The 16915-nt window shown below is 38.4% G+C and overlaps 1 protein-coding gene across 1 annotated transcript in view; it reads right to left on the reverse strand.

Moving 5' to 3' along the window:
* Positions 1 to 13473: 13473 nt before the first annotated feature.
* RIPK2 (receptor interacting serine/threonine kinase 2) overlaps positions 13474 to 16915 on the reverse strand; it is a 33112-nt gene continuing 29670 nt past the window's right edge. The window contains exons 9-11 of the mRNA XM_046642142.1: positions 16631 to 16721; positions 14856 to 15011; positions 13474 to 14274 (exon numbers count right to left, since the gene is read on the reverse strand). Of these exons, the coding sequence (XP_046498098.1) occupies positions 13937 to 14274; positions 14856 to 15011; positions 16631 to 16721 (585 nt within the window). The 3' untranslated portion in view covers positions 13474 to 13936. The remainder of the gene's footprint in view (positions 14275 to 14855; positions 15012 to 16630; positions 16722 to 16915) is intronic.

The following is a 16915-nucleotide window of genomic DNA, read 5'->3' on the forward strand; positions in this document are numbered from 1 at the left end:
GGGGGGCTTTGGGAAAAAGATTAAAAAAAAGTTCTTCAATAGGAAATAGATATTAGTACATCTCTATAATAAAAAATGGTGTATCTATTATTTAATTAAATTAATTAAATTAATTTCTAGTGGCAAATACAGATAGATATAACCCACATAAGCAAAAGCTCTTTGGCTCCTCAATAATTTTTTTTTTTTTGTGGTGATTGAATCATACATTTTAATTGGGTGTATTTTTTTTTTAACTTTTTATTAAGATTATGATAGTTTACAACCTTGTGAAATTTCATTTGTACATTATTGTTAGTCATGTTGTAGGTGCACCACTTCACCCTTTGTGCCCTCCCCCCACCCCCCATTTCCCCTGGTAACCACCAATCAATTCGCTTTGTCTCTATGTTTAACTTCCACCTATGAGTGGAGTCATACAGAGTTCGTCTTTCTCTGTCTGGTTTATTTCACTTAACATAATACCTTCAAGGTCCATCCATGTTGGTGTGAATGGGACGATTTTGTCTTTTTTATGGCTGAGTAGTATTCCATTGTATATATATACCATATCTTCTTTATCCAATCAGTTGATGGGCATTTAGGTTGCTTCCACATCTTGGCTATTATAAATAATGCTGCAATGAACATAGGGGTGCGTGGGACTTTTGGAATTGCTGATTTCAAGTTCTTTGGATAGATACCCAGTAGTGGGATGGCTGGGTCATAAGGTATTTCTATTTTTAATTTTTTGAGGAATCTCCATACTGTTTTCCTCAATAATTTTTAAGTAATGCCTAAGTAAAAATCATTGTGGATTAATCTTTACATACACCTATGATTATTACCTTAGAGTAAATTCTTGGATGTTGAATTGCTGAATCAAAAAATATGCAAAAGGCTAAGGAGACAGGACAAAGTGTAATGTGGTATTCTGGATGAGATCTCAGATCAGAAAAAGGACATTAGGTAAAAACTAAGGGAATTTGAATGAACTATGGGCTTTAATTAATAATAACATATCAATATTGGTTCATTAATTGTAGTCAATGTACCATACTAATGTAAAATGTTAATAATAGGGAAAACTGAGTACAGAGTATATGGGAATTCTATGTACTAGCTTCTCAATTTTTCTAGCAATCATGAGCTGTTCTAAAAGATAAAGTCTATTTTTAAAAATGGAGTGCATTAGTGTCCTAGGGTTGCCATTAACAAATTACCATGAACTTGGTAATTTAGGAACAGAACAGAAATTTATTCTCCATTGGTCTGGAGGCCAGAAGTCCACAGGGCCATGGTCCCCCTGAAGGCTATGGGAGAGAATCCGTGTTTGCATCTCTCAGTTTCTGGTGGCTCCTGGCATTCCTTGGCTTATGGCTGCATCACTCCAATTTTTGCCTCTGTCTTCACATGGAACTTCTCCTCTTCCATCTGTGTCGTCTCCTCTTCTGTCTCTTATAAAGACACTTGTCATTGGATTTAGGGACCACCCACGTAATCCATGATGACCTCATCTTGACTTCTTTAATTTAATGACATCTGCAAAGATCCCCCCCCCCCCCCCCCCAAATAAGGTCATATTCATAGGTTCCAGGAGTTAGGACTTCAACATATCTTTTTTTAAGGCCACTGTTTGACACATTTTGTGCAGCATTAATAATAAAACAAGATCATGCCAGTCAAAAACTGGAGAATAATGCAAAAGTAATTTTGGTTTTAGAAGATATAATCTGGGTCCTCCTTTCTTTTTTTTTTCTTTTTGAGGACGATTAGCCCTGAGCTAACATCTGCCACCAATCCTCCCCTTTTTGCTGAGGAAGACTGGCCCTGAGCTAACATCTGTGCCCATCTTCCTCTACTTTATATGTGGGACACCTGCCACAGAATGGTTTGACAAGCAGTGTGTAGGTCTGCACCCAGGATCCGAACCAGCGAACCTTGGGCCGCTTCAGCCCGGAATTGCATGCTGAAGAACATGCGAGTTTAACTGCTGGGCCACTGGGCCAGCCCAAGGGCCCTCTTTTCTGACTGTACTTTGCCAGCCAATTTCTTTGCCTGTGAAGACTATTCTGAAATTGAGATCACACAGCTGTATGATCTGCATGTAAAAGACCTTGGAGGGGTGAGTGGGCTGCCAGAGGTTAAAAAGACTAAAGAGATGTGTGCATGTGTCTGTTTTGCTTCCTGATGTAGTGTATACCGAGTCCTTGAACAGTGCCTGGCATACAGAGGATTTCAGGAAATTTTGTTTAGTAAATCCATGATTCGTCTCTGCCACTCTTTGGCATATATATATATATATCTTTGGGAAAGATATATATATATATATATATATATATATATATATATATTTGGCATATATATGTGTGTGTATATATACACACATACATATATATACTCTTTGGCATATATATATCTATCTATCTATCTATCTATCTATCTATCTACATCTATCTATCATTTATTTTTATTTTTTGGTGAGGAAGATTGTCCCTGAGCTAACATCTGTGCCAATCTTCCTCTATATTGTATGTGGGACATCATGACAGCATGGCTTGATGAGTGGTGTGTACGTCTGTGTCTGGGATCATCCAAACCTGCGAACCCCAGGCTTACAAAGTGGAATGTACAAACATAACCATACACTACTGGGCCAGCCCCATATCTATCCTTTTAAACTGTCCTGTATGTATACACTTTCATCTACAACAAGAATTTAGGCAACTTGAGAACAAAGGACCACATCATAATTCTTTCTAGGCTACATAGACCCAACACAGAAACTTCTACACAAGGGGCCTAATAAAGACAGATTAATTCTGATATTATCCATGACTGATTTATCTGTGAGCCTTGCTCATAGCTGGTTTTCCCCCTTTTGGTTGGGATGACGTTTCTTTTGGTGTAAAAGAATACAATGTCGGGTTTCATTATAGCAGCTGTTCAAATGTGTCATCAGGAATTTGGCAAATGAAAGAGGAAGAACCAATTGAGTAATAGAAAGAGTTCAAGAGCTGATTAAGAAGGTCAGGGTGGTTAAAGCAATGCCGTTAGAATCAGCAGTGTTCTTCCTAGACTCTGCAAATTACCAGCTGGGTGACCTAGAGAAAATCACACCTCAATAAACTCTCCTAAGCTCAGTTTCCTCGTCTATATGGTAGGGATAATAATGTTTTCAGAATTAGTGAAATTTGCAAAACAACTTGACAGGGTAAGCCTCGTAGAGAGTAAGCATTCAAAAAATGTTAGCTACTGTATTATTATTAACCAATTCCAGTTTTAAAAATCATCTCTCTGCTAATGACTCACACATTTAAATCTCTGGTCTGGTGCCCTTTCATGATCTCCAGGCAGCTGCCTATGGGATATCTCCAATTGGATGTCTAAAAGTTTTCTCAAATTTATTACATCCAAAACGGATCTCCTTTTTCCACTCCCCCAAAACAAACATTAACCAAAACCAAACCGAATCAAAACAAAACTTGTTTCTACTCTCTTTCCTATCCACTAAATTACTCAGGTCCAAAACCTCGAAGTTATCCTTAATCCTTCCCTTCCCTCTTATCTAATCTATTACCAAATTGTGTTGGTTCTAACTCTAAAATGCATATTGAATCTGTTCCTCTCTCTGTCTAAACTGCTCCACTCTAGCGCAGGCCTTCTAAGTGGAGTCTTACTCTTGCCTCTCCCCTCAGCAATATCTATTTTTCACAGCGCCATCAGTGGGTATAAATTTCTCCTTAAAACTTTTCAGCTATTTTCCATCATGTTTAGAATAAAATTAAACCGCTAAATACACTTGAAGTTCTGGACTGTATTTATCTCTCCGACCATCTCACACCATCCTCCTCCATCATCTTCTAGCTGTATTGCCCCTGGCTCTTCTTCTTCTTCTTCTTCTTTTCTTTTGAGGAAGATTAGCTCTGAGCTAACACCTGCTTACAATCCTCCTCTTCTTTTTGCTGAGGAAGACTGGCCCTGAGCTAACATCGTGCCCATCTTCCTCTACTTTATATGTGGGACGCCTGCCACAGCATGGCTTGCCAAGCAGTGCCATGTCCACACCCGGGATCTGAACTGGTGAACCCTGGGCTGCCGTGTGCACATAACTGCTGAACCACCAGGCTGGCCCCCCACCTCTTATTCTTGCCTGGAAAGTTCTCCTCCCACCCCTCAGCATGGCTGCCTCCTTATCCTCCATAATCTTGCATTGTCAAGTCACTTGCTAAGAGAGGTGTTTCCTACCACCCCAAGCAAATTAATTCTTTCCACTTCACATACAAATTCTCTGTCATGAGACCTTGTTCATTTAGTTACCTTCTTTTTTTGTTTGTTTACTGGATCATTGTTTTACTTAGCCATGAAAAAGTAATTTCCTTGAGGATAGAGTCCTCCTCAAAATGATAATATACAAAGAAAAAGTTATGTGCACATCGTGAAACAACTAGCCCAGTTTCTAGGCTTTCAAAAAGCCTAATTTTGTGTAATCAGTGTAAAGACAAATACAAATAAAAAATGAGGGGGTTACTTCTCCCTGTTGAAGATATTCTCCTCAGAACATTTCCTTTAGAAAATCTTTAATTGTAAGTACTTTCTCATCTCTTTGGAATGTACATAAATCCTTTTGGAGACTAGACAGGACTTTGGTCAACTTTATAGCACAGAAATGTCTTTCTCAAGACCTGGGAGCCATCTCTTTGAAATGTAATCATCAAGGAATATAGCCATCTCCTGGTTTCTATGGGATCCTGGTAGAAGGCTAACTTAGGGGGGCAGCGAGGTGGGGGATCTAGCTCCAAGTTGCAAAACTACCTTGTGTCATAAAGATATGAAAAGTTTATTTGTCCTTTGGATAAAGGCAATCAGCTAACACAGATGGTTACCCCAATTACCAGGTGAATCTAGGATGAAATATGTATGACAAACAAAGCTGTCAAGTCCGCTTACTTGAGGACTAAGTTATTGTTTGTCTTTTTAGTCTTTTTGTTTTGAGGAAGATTAGCCCTGAGCTAACTGCTGCCAATCCTCCTCTTTTTGCTGAGGAAGACTGGCCCTGAGCTAACATCCGTGCCCATCTTCCTCTATTTTATGTGGGACCCCTGCTTCAGCGTGGCTTGACAAGCGGTACCATGTCTGCTCCCGGGATCGGAACCGGCGAACCCCAGGACGCAGAGAAGTGGAATGTGTGAACTTAACCACTGCGCCACCAGGCCGGCCCCAAGTTTCTTCTTTTAATTCAGTGTAATTTTCTTTACACAATGACTGTGGCAAGAATGATAATATTGATGAGGGTTATTTTAGGCTGGTTACTTTTAAAAACTGCAGACGGGGGGCTGGCCCCGTGGCTGAGTGGTTAGGTTCGCGCACTCTGCTTTGGCGGCCCAGGGTTTTGCCAGTTTGAATCCTGGGCACGAACATGGCACCACTTATCGGGCCATGCTGAGGTGGCATCCCACATACCACAACTAGAAGGACCCACAACTCAAAATACACAACTATGTACTGGGGGGCTTTGGGAGAAAAAGAAAAAATAAAATCATTTGTGTCAATATGTACTGTATACTACAGCTTTAAAAGAAAATTTAAAAACTGCAGACAGGAAGGAAGCTCTGAGGAGTAGAATTTACTTACCCTTTGTTAAGAGACATTTGCATTTGTGAAGGAAGTCTCCATCTGTGAGGGTGTCTCCCTCTCTGCACCAGGAGGAAGAGGGGATGACCTTATCTCTAGAAACTCTTAATGGGGACCGCAAGGACTTAAGTCTTGTTTATTGTGCTTGTCTGGTAACGTCACATAGATGACTCCTCCCACCACCAACATCCTCTGGGAAGCATAGGACATCCTGACTTAATCTGGTCTGATTCTTATCTAAAGCTATAGGACCACCCAATAACCAGACCCCACCTGCACTGATACCATTTTAACAACTTTTTTTCCATATTCTTTCGTTTGTCTTGTAAAGAGATACTCACATACCTATGCCTTAAATTTAGCCCTACCTTCAACCCAGGTTTGCAGTAGCTCTTCACTGCCAATGGGTCCTGTCCCCATGCAGCAGCAGCTCTGACTGCTCATGGGTCCCGTCCCCATGCTATTCCACACTATTCTCTGAATAAAAGAGCACTGCTGCCAGACCTTGAGTCTAAGAAAACTTTCTTTTGACTCTTCAGCTCGCCAACCCTGCATCAATATGACCTATAATGGAGAAAAAGAGAAGTAATTAAAAAAAAGTTTTATGTTGATCAATGCTTAAGAAATAGTGTCCTTCAGATAGCCATTAATTTATAAAAAAAGTAACTGGGAGATCTCATTGAACTTTGCAATCAATGTCTTATAGGGAAGGAAAAAGTCTTCCTTGACCCTCTTAGGGTCCCTGGCTGGGTCAGAACATTAAACTAAGACAGATTAACAGAAGAAAAGCATACACATTTTATTGAATTTTTACACGTACATGGGAGCCTTCACAAGAGAATGAAGACCTGAAAAAGCGACCAGAATGGGGAGCTTTTACACCTTTTAGACAAAAAAATAATACATTTGTGAAGAATTGACAAGACAGAGGGGTTTGGCCTAGGGGTAGTAAATGATGAATTAGTAACTAAGATGATAAAGGTTAGTTTAATAAGGTTTGTTTATACAGATATCTTGGCTGCAAATTCCTGGTCTCTGGTGAGAAGAATGTCTTCCTTCCTCCTGGTACAGGGAGGGTACCTTTCTTCTGGGAGTTTTTATGACCTGTTTCAGGGATAGGCAGAGGTCAGTGATCTTCCTGCTTCTGCTGTTTTCTCAAACTCCTTCAGCTTAAGATATTCAATATGCCAAGATGTTATATTTTGTAGTAGTGTGTCCTGAACCCTATCAGACTAAAACTAGAAGCCTCTGAAGTCTGCATTTCCTGCAGGCTTAGAATTGCAAAACTATTTTTTCCCCTCTAAATACAATATCGTTAGAGGGAAAACCACTTCCTGAGATTATGCTGTCAAAGACTACAAAGAACTTGCAATAGAGATGTTTCTTCCCCAGGAATTCTATTTACTTTTAAAACTGTCTCTTACTGACATAAAAGATGAAACGTTATTCTTTAAAAGAAAACTTTTCTCCAATAAGCCTGTATTTCAGGAATGATTTTTCCTATAATACTCAGGAACAAGATGCATCTATTTATGTTTCTAAGTTAATTAAATTGGCTCAGGCTCTTACCTGATAGAGTTGGTGGGAAGTCTGAATCTCGCTCTTTCTTCAGGGTCCTGAGGGTTATACCCAACCTGGCAGGTGGAATGTGGAGAAGTCTCATACTCCAAGGACCACACCTTTAACTTGCGGTACTGTCATTCTGCTTGCTCCTTCTGCTACATGCAGGTGCTGTTGGATGCTGGTCCTGCCTGAAGTGGACAAGCCCAACTTGCTGCTATCCACTCCTCCTGCCTCTGACCCCCATCCTGGCACCTGTGGAGTGCTATGCCTTCTTGAGTCCAGCGTTCACTACCAATGAAGACCTCCAAAACCACCGTCCACCCTTAGAGCATCAGGAAAGCTGCTTCTCAGTCAGGGCTGCATTAGGACTTTGGTGGTCTCCTTCCTCCATAAAACACATTTAAAAATCATATCTTACAACTGCATTCTTATAAAGACTGCTATAATCCTAGCTGTATTTGTTGTTGTTATATTCATTTTTTTCCTTCTAATTTTAAGAGAAATTAAACTTAAAACATTTTCATGGGCCCCAGGCTCTGTGCCTACAGTGTTTAACAGACAAGTGGGCCAGCCTCCCAGTACTACTTTTCAGCTTCCTCCCTTAGGGGAGATTCAGCTCCATGGCCCACAAGGAGCCTAAAATTCTAAAACTATTAACTCATCTCTGTGAGTAAAAGAAATTTAGAATTTTGAGTCCTTGTAATCTTTGTGGGAGGCCTGGGTGAAATATCTCTCATTTGCTTGTGATAAGGTTATGCCCCTAAAACTAGAAAGAGTTAATTTTTCAATCTTTTAAAAATTTTCCTGATGCTTTAAACTTTGTACCATTCTGCTAAGGGGCAGATGTGGAAGCAGGGGTGGTGGCTATCCTGCCAGCCCAGAGTCTTAATGAGCACGTCTTTTTCTCTTCAACATTTTTCATTCAGTGTTGAAAACTACTTGGAGAATGTGTCAGAAATAAAGGTGAGGGAGGGAGGGAGAAGGTGAGAGCTCAGCACTGTATGACTTTAGTAAGAGGAAGAGGCTTCAAACGAAATGAAAAGTACTTGCAGCGATTTTCTTGGTAGTGTCCCTGTTTGCTCAAGGTCTCAAAATATCCTCAAAAAGGAATCAACCAAAGATTATGGAAGTTGGAGCTTTGGACTGGTTATCTACTATAGTGAACTCCCAGTAGTTGAATGAGAAGTGGCACATTTTTTCAAGAATGAACAGTTTCTAGGTTGTTATTTTGAGGACCATAGTGTGAGGAGGGTAGAATTCCCCCCCTTTCCCCTTCTGGTTCTTATGGCAGGTTGAAAAATTAAAATGACATAAGGCAGGTTAATAGGAGAAAATAAAACAAAGTTTAATATGTGCTGTGGAATAAAATGAAATTAAAACAACTCCTGAGAACTAGATGGATTCTATGTGGCTAACCAGAACCTAAAATCAAAATTGAGTCAAATGGCCATGATGGGACTGGGATGCAGTCACATACTCTGTTCTCAGGAAAACCACAGAATGCGTTCTTAAGCTTTGACGCTGCCAAAGTTCCTATTTTACAAAAGCCCCAAACAGCCCCCTGGGCCTACCCAATAAAACGGTGACCTGTGACAACCAATCATCACTAAGAGGCTTGCATCCCTCATTTGCATAAGCAGACCTGAGTGGGGAAACTCGATGGCAAATTTTTTTTGAGACAGCCCTCTTCCTTTGTTCTCCTGGCGCATACTTTTGGTTTGCTGCCTAAGGCCACGTCTTCTGGGTTTGAAACTGTATGAGCAGTAAAGCTTTCCTACTAAATTCTTGTATTCCAGAGAGTTTTGTTGACACTGCCCATGGGGAATTCACATAAGCATGAAGCATTCAAAAGACAGTCAGGCAAAATGAAGTATATAAGTCTTTCTGAACCAAGAAGAAGGAGACAGAGGTCTGAGACTTCAAAGGGGGTGAAAGCAACTTACAGGAGGTGAAAAGAGTTAATATTTGGTAAACAAATGTTTGCCATGCCTTGTGAAGACAATGGGATCCAAGAGAGAACTTTGATCAAATAAGTCTTGCTGGTTTCTGCCTGTCTACCACACCTACTTCACATTATACTAGAGTTATTATGGTGATAGTTTCTTCCTGGGACAGGCCTTCTATCTTAAATTCTTTTAGGCAGTTTGGGGGAAGGTCAAAGGTTCTTCCTGCATCTTCTGAGCCTTGGTTGTTTTCAGCTCGAAATAATCTGCATAGCAGACTGGCTCATCTTGGGATGGTCTGCCCTGAACACCGTCAATAGTTTAAAATTTTTCTACATCTATAGTTGTTTCTATTTCACGGTAATATTTAGTTTTAAAGATAGATTCACTCAAATCTCTCCAAGGATATTATTTATACTTATTTTACAGTTGTCTTCTGTTTAGTCTATAATTTTCTTAGGTTTTTTCCTTCAGATGTTGAATTTGGGGATTCTTTTTAAAGTTGGTATCCTTAAATCATGAGATTTTGGTGGGCACCGTGCCTTGCACCTAGATTTCATAAGTAGAGCCTGAACAATAGCATATTGTTTCTATGTTAAGGACAGGAGACAGCCCCTTTAACTATTTTAATATACTCGCAAAAAAAAAAAGTATGCTTACACTTACACATTTTAGATGAAAAAACAAGACGTTTAAAACTGACCTGGAAATAGAGATCATTTTGATTAAACTTGTAGATTCCATATTCTTTTATGATAAATAGTAAGTAAATACTTTAAAAGTATTTCAATTATATTCACTAGTGACTAGGTAAATAATTGTACCTAAATAGTGATGATTAATTGACCTTCGTCAAGTTGAAGGAGGAAGCCTGTGGCATTTTACAGACATTATCCTTGGCCTAGTACCAGTCAACATTTGATTTAGTAATTTGGATGAAATTACAAAAGGCAACTTTGTCAAATTTGTGGGTGATAAGCTGGGAGATTCCATTTTTAGGCATCAAAACTATATTGAATGACTGGAACTAGGGTTGATTTTAGAAAAATTTATTTAAGAGACAACAGCAAAGTGTTCTGTATAGGCCTCAAACACTATGAGTATAAAAATAGAGAAATAAGACAAAACAGCATAGATGTAAAAGACAGGATCTTTAGCTGATAGTTAAGTATCAATTCAACAGTGACATGTGACTGGCAAAAATGGGCTTTTAGTATATTAATTATAAAGGAGGAAATAGCCCAACTATGCTGGTAAGACCTAACTAGGAACATCATGTACAGTTATGGGTACCATAATTTAAGAGGAATAAAGATCATGCCTCTTAAATAGCCATTGAAGGAAGAAGGGATTACTCCAAAGAAAAAAAAAAAAAGTCATCAAGAACAGAAGAGCTGTCTGGAAATATTATAAAGGGCTGTCATATGGAAGAGGGACTAGATTTACTCTACATATTATTCTAAGGTTTGGAACAAAGACCAATAGATACATACTATAGGGAAATAGATTTTAAATCAATTTACGAAATGACAAATAGAAATGGCAAGCAATAGAATATATTGGAGTATATGAGGAAGCCATTTGCTGTAAACCTAATTTGGCCTGACTTTGTTTTTCCAAAAGGGCCTGACATAGCCATTGAGCATGTACTGTATATCTGCTTTAAACATTTACTATGGCAAGAACAAATGGCCTTAAGATAAAGGTGCAACTTCCCCCACACTGGCATTTCCTTAAGGATAAGCATCTTTCCTTAAGCTAGGAACTGATTGCTGTGCTCGCCCTTGATCACCCAGCTCACCTGTGACCATGCAGCTTGAGACGAGACAACAGACCTGCCACCCTGCTGTGTTCACCAAGACAGCAGATCTACCTGCTGTGTCCATCAGTGGCTGTGCCAACAGAGCAGTCTCGTGACTATTGTAAAAGGACATTTCAATCAGATGTGAAACATCCTGTTTGGGGGTATATAACCACTCTGTACACCCCACTTCTTTGGTGCCCCTTCCTCCTTTGGGAAGAAAGCCCCGGGCCATGGTCCTCACATTTTAGCTAAGAATAAATTCACCCCAAATTTTCATTTATAGATTGGTTATGGATTATTTTCATAGACAGAAAGAACTATCTGATAGAACTGTTTAGAGGTGAAGTACATTGCCTGAATAGGTAATAAGTTTCCTCCTCATCAATGGAAGTTTTTGATCATGAGATATTGCCTTATTTAACGTCTTTATTGTAAGGAATTTGAGGCATCCAGTGCATAACTGCCCCTTTCAACCTAAAGATTTGTTAATTCTATGACATTAAATTACATGATTAAGAACGAAATTGGTAACAAGAGTAGAGGCAGTGTAGAAAAATTTTCCAGGACAAGGACTAGAATGGATAGACACATCAAAGGAAGATTGTTTTCAAAGAAAATATGGCAAAAATGACTCATTGGAGAAGAAGAGATAAAGCAGGAGGCAGGTTGGGAACTAGTCTCTTCAGGAGATGGGAGGTACAATTTTAGAGGAGAAACATATTTCTGAAACTAATGAGATGTTTGTGAGAATGGCTAAACATGAAAGCTTACTGACTTTGCTTTTCTCCTACCTGGTCATAATTTTTCTTCATAAATTAGGGAACTGAGTATTTGACTGAAGGGGGTGAGGGTGGGCAGAGGATTAATGACAAAGGAGGGAAACAAAACCCAGCCCCCACAGCTTGATACTGCTGCTGCAACACCCCAGTCTTTCCAAGTTGTGCCCCTTTCTTTAGTACAGCGTAACTTTACGGACAATTTAGTCTTGCTTCTTGTCCCGTATCAGCTCTGCTTTTATATATAACAGCTCTGCTGTTATAATTCAACTGTTTGTCCCATCTGAAGCTCTTCCTTAAAGAGCTGAGTTCTAGATTCTAATCTACTGATCTTATTATCATGTTTAAGTGAAGTGATCTTTCCACAATGCAAAACATGACTAAAACTGTTCTAGGAATTCAAGTTAGATGCAAAAAGAAGTAAAATTTTCTAATCAAATCTCAGTTCTGAGACTGTACATTCTGAAGACGAGTGTGGCAATCAGACATAAGGAAAACAGATCTGTGAACCTCAAGAGACATTATTTTATGTACAATTCTATCATGTTTCTTAAAACAAAGGGCCTCAGACTTCAGCATACATAATGGCCTGGAGGGTTTGTTAAAACAGATTCCTGGACCTCACCAGAGATCTATTCAGAAGGTGTGAGATTGGGGCCATGGATTTGCATTTCTAACAACTGCCAGTTGATGCTGAGGCAGCTGCTCTGTGGACTACACTCACTTCTGGGTAGCACTGTCTTAAAAAACACTGCAAAGAAGGCCTTCTTTAGCATTATCTAGTACTATCTAGTGAAAAAACATATTATTACAGATTATTAGGTCCCTTCCTAGAGTGACTGAATCTTAATCTGTCATTCTCCTACTAGTTGTATAATTGTTGTCATTCATGTACTATCTATAATTTAGTACTTCTAATTCTTTTTATTATTATAAAGTGAAACTTTACATATTATAAACAGAAAACTAGTACCACTTGTCATATCTAGAATGTCATTTCAAATGAATTTAAAAAATTCTAAAATTCTTGCTAAATATGGTTCCTGAAGTTTTGAGCCTGAAGCCTATTCTTTTTGTTAACCAGGGGGATTAAAAGATGAAAGCACAATTGTGACGTTCTCCTTTACTTAATTAGAAGGCTGAAGAACTGAAAAGGACTTCCTTATTATATGACTCAAATGTTATTTAGTGCTGAACTAAAATATACTTAAAACAATCCCATCTATTACTAGCTATACTTGCACTACCTCCTGGGAAACTTGATTTAAAGAAAACTTCTTCCTTCCTTCTCCAGCTTCCATTCCACTGGACTACCGATTAGAGAGAGATTTAGAAAGTATCTGGCTCAGTGCCAGGCCCTGTTCTATACTGATTGGTCATACTCTGTTGCACCTTCCCCTAAACATCCCTGTGTTATTAAATACGGGTTATAATGAAAATTGGCTGCTGAGATTGTAACAGTTCTCTTGGGGATGAGGCTTACTCCAGATTCATCTTGATCCCTGACACCAATATTTTATTCTCATCACATTGTTATCATTTGTACAGAAAAAGTTTGCAGAGTTGTAATGATGATGCCTACGTGTGCCTCCCTCATATTAAATCACGGGAGAAAGTGACTGGAATGCACACAGCCATAAGCATACAGACTGGTTGGAGAGCTGTGAGTTTAGATCTAAGCAGAAAGTGGAAAAGACAGGGTAGTGTTCACTTTACCCATCCAGATCTACCACACCATCAAATTGATATAAAAGTGATTCTGAAGCCACCAAGATTCAAAAGAATTATTTTTTTATAATATATAGAGAGAAAGGGGGAAAAGCCAAACTATGTCTCAGACGAGTAATAATCCACAAAGAAAGTGAATGTGATAATGGCTTCCATCAGAAACACATGATACCTTAAGGCATTGTCATGTATAAGAAGAATATAATTATTACACTTTAAAAAATAGTTTCAATTAACCAAAGAGACAAAAAATTGAACTATGTAGCAAAATGCCAGTTTCTACTTATATTAATTAAAAAAAACCTGTAACGTCATGGAAGGAAACTAGTATTTACCTGAAGAAGAAACTTCTTTAAGCTTCCAGTTCTCATAAGGATTTTATAAAAACAATATGATCAAGGCAACAGAAATACCTTGATCAGTACCCTTTCATAACCTCACTTTTCCTCTTGAAATACCTTGAACAGTACCCTTTCATAAACTCACTTTTCCTCTTGAAAAAGAGTCACCTATAAGCTTTTATTTTGAAATAAATTTAAAGATGGTGATCGAGAAGCCATAAATATTTCTGGGTATGGCTGAAGACCCATTTGCTTGTTATCTTTCAACTTCTGTACTATAACTTTGGCAAATTCTTCTCCTTGGATGTCAGTGGTGTCCAGTAATTGTCTGACTTTTGAGGTCCTTGTAGGTTTGGTACTAACGAGTTCATAGTCCTCCTTCATGATCAAATCCCTGGACAGAAGGGCATCTAGTGATTGGTTAAGGCAGGCTTCAGTCATCTGGTTCACAATGTCTTCTCTCTTACTCTGGATCCACTGTTGGGCTATACCAGGTTGTAATCGCTCTACAGAAGAGTAAGGGATGACAATTAAAAAGGTGAGGACAGATATACAGCTATGAGTAAAATTACATTAAAAAAAATACTGCATAAAACCTAATTTTCCTATGATTGTGTCAATATGTAATACCAGTATTTTGGGCCATGCTCTTAATTTTCAGGAAACTTTCAGACATTTGGGTTACCTCTTCCCCTCCCCTCTCAGAAAAAGCACTGCCTTTTTATATGCTATAAATCATGGAGCAAAAACTATTTTATTTTTATTTTTCGTTTCTTTTTTAATATAAAGGATATCTGCACATTTGTTAAATAAACAAAAATAATTTTACCTTTAGTAACATATTAAGTCACATCTCCTCTCAGCACTCCTTTCTAGTCAAATGTTCATAGAATACCATTTGGGCCTATTATCACACGTCAGCAGTCATACCTTCTGGGATTGGAAGTGCTTTCCTACCTAAGAAGGTATCTATTTATTATATTGAGGAAATAAAGACAAATAAAACTTACTGTATGGCAAATCTTCTGAACACATAGATGTGAGGTAAATGACCGCATTTATAAAGTGTCTCATAGTAAATATTTACCTGAATTTCCCTCAGCTGAGAGTGAATTTATTATTGCTAAAGCGCATGGGGTGGTCTTGTGATCACAGAATGTTGCTCTCTGAGCTGCAGGAATGTTACTACCACAACTGTGATTTACTGGACAGTGATGCAGCACAGAATAGTCTTCAGTTTTTCCTATAAAACACAACATATTCATTAGAAGTAGAATATTCCTTAGATATTCCTATTAGCTAAGACATCAACATCTGGGTCACAGAGGATACTACTCAATGTCTTTAATTTTTCACTGTTATTAAAAAGCTGGTTCATAAACCGAATTCTGTAAGTAAATATTTTTTAGAACAAAAAAGGGTTTATACTGAATGTTTTTACCATACTTCTGTCTTGTCCTATGTAAATTATAAATCATAGAATTTTACTTCTTCACATAATCCCATTATTTCTTCTTCTGTGTCATCTTCCTCCTGCACTTCAAATGTGTCCTCTAAATCTATGTATGTCTTTCTTTCTACACTCTCTTTTGGCAATCCTTTTTAACCTCCGGGCCTCAATTACTACCTCTTCCCAAATCCATGTAATTAAATTCTCTTCATTGAATCTTAATCTTACATGTTCAACAGCCCACTGGACATCACCCTAATATGTGCGGCTAAGCACCTCAGATTAAAAAAACATTAAAAACTTAATTATTCATCTTAACTCTAAAATTTGTTTCAACTCCTATTTCTGTTAATAGCACCAATGTTCCCCCAGTCACCAGGCTTAACAACTTGTTTGGTTTTATCTTTTCTCTTTAGTCCTACAAGTGAAAAGTTATAACGTCCTTTCAGTGTGTCCTCCACAACATCACTCATACCACTCTTTCCTCTGGTACTCTGGATCAGGTCTCATAATCTCTGACCTATACTACAGTAATAGACCAATAGTTCTCCCCACCTTGAGTCTCCTTTTCCTTCTAAAATATGCTGCATATTCCAGCCAGGATGAATCTTCCTAAAGCAAAAAATTTTATCATGTCATACCATTGCTCAAAAACTTGCAATAGTTTGCTCCCTACCCAAGTAAAAAAACCCAAATAGCTTAGCCTGGTGTTTGTTAGAATTCACAATGGTATGACTCCACCCTCCTGATCTTCTCTCTCTTTTCATTTAACCTCTTTACCAGCTCAATCCAATTACTTGCTGTTCTCATGTTGCTTCTGTGCCTCTATGTTGTTCCTTGGCCTGGAATGACCATCCTTTATAACTATATCTGACCTCCAGCCAGCCAGAAATAATTTCTTCAGGATGACAACACGGTATAGTGGAGTGACATGAAAATATTTATCAAAAGACCTGGCTTCAAGTCTTGGATTTGCCAGCTACTAGCTATATGAGCCAGAAGTCTGGATCTTAAGCCTTTAAAATGATGAAATCTCCCTCACAAGGTTGCTGGGAAAGTACTTTGTAAAAAATGTTACACTTCCACTGTAATGCTTTAGCTTTATATCCATATCTCTTACAATGCATCATTTTCTATCTAAAACTATGATTACTTAGAAACAGTTCTCCCCTTTCTTAGAAGAGTTTTTTTTGTATCTTTCCACAGTGTCTAACATAATGCCTTTAATACTTAAATGTATTTGTTGAACATCCCACTACTATTTGTACATCTTTAGACTGTCAATTTTTAAAAATGAGTTATGAATGCAAATGACAGACATGTTCCATACAAACCATGATTGCTTGCCAAGAATATGGTCTTGAAAGAAAATGGAAAACTTGCGAGTAATGCTGATTGAAAAATTTACGTACTAGATAAAAAATCATTGTCTTGAGCTGAGAGGGACTTTGAGGTTCTGAGAGAACTACTACTTTTATGGAGTTGAGAGGATCCACACGATTCCTAAAATAAAGAGAGGATAAATGATTTAGGTTAATGGAAAATCATTTAATAGGTTATACAACTTTGGGGCCAGCCTGGTGGTGTAGTGGTTATGGTCATGGACTCTGTTTCATTGGCCTGGGGTTTGCTGGTTCTGGGTGCAGACCTACACATTGCTCAACAAGCCATCCTGTGGCAGAATCCCACACAGAAGA

The sequence above is a fragment of the Equus quagga genome, chromosome 16 (genome assembly GCF_021613505.1).
Source record: "Equus quagga isolate Etosha38 chromosome 16, UCLA_HA_Equagga_1.0, whole genome shotgun sequence".
Classification (NCBI taxonomy): Eukaryota; Metazoa; Chordata; class Mammalia; order Perissodactyla; family Equidae; genus Equus; species Equus quagga.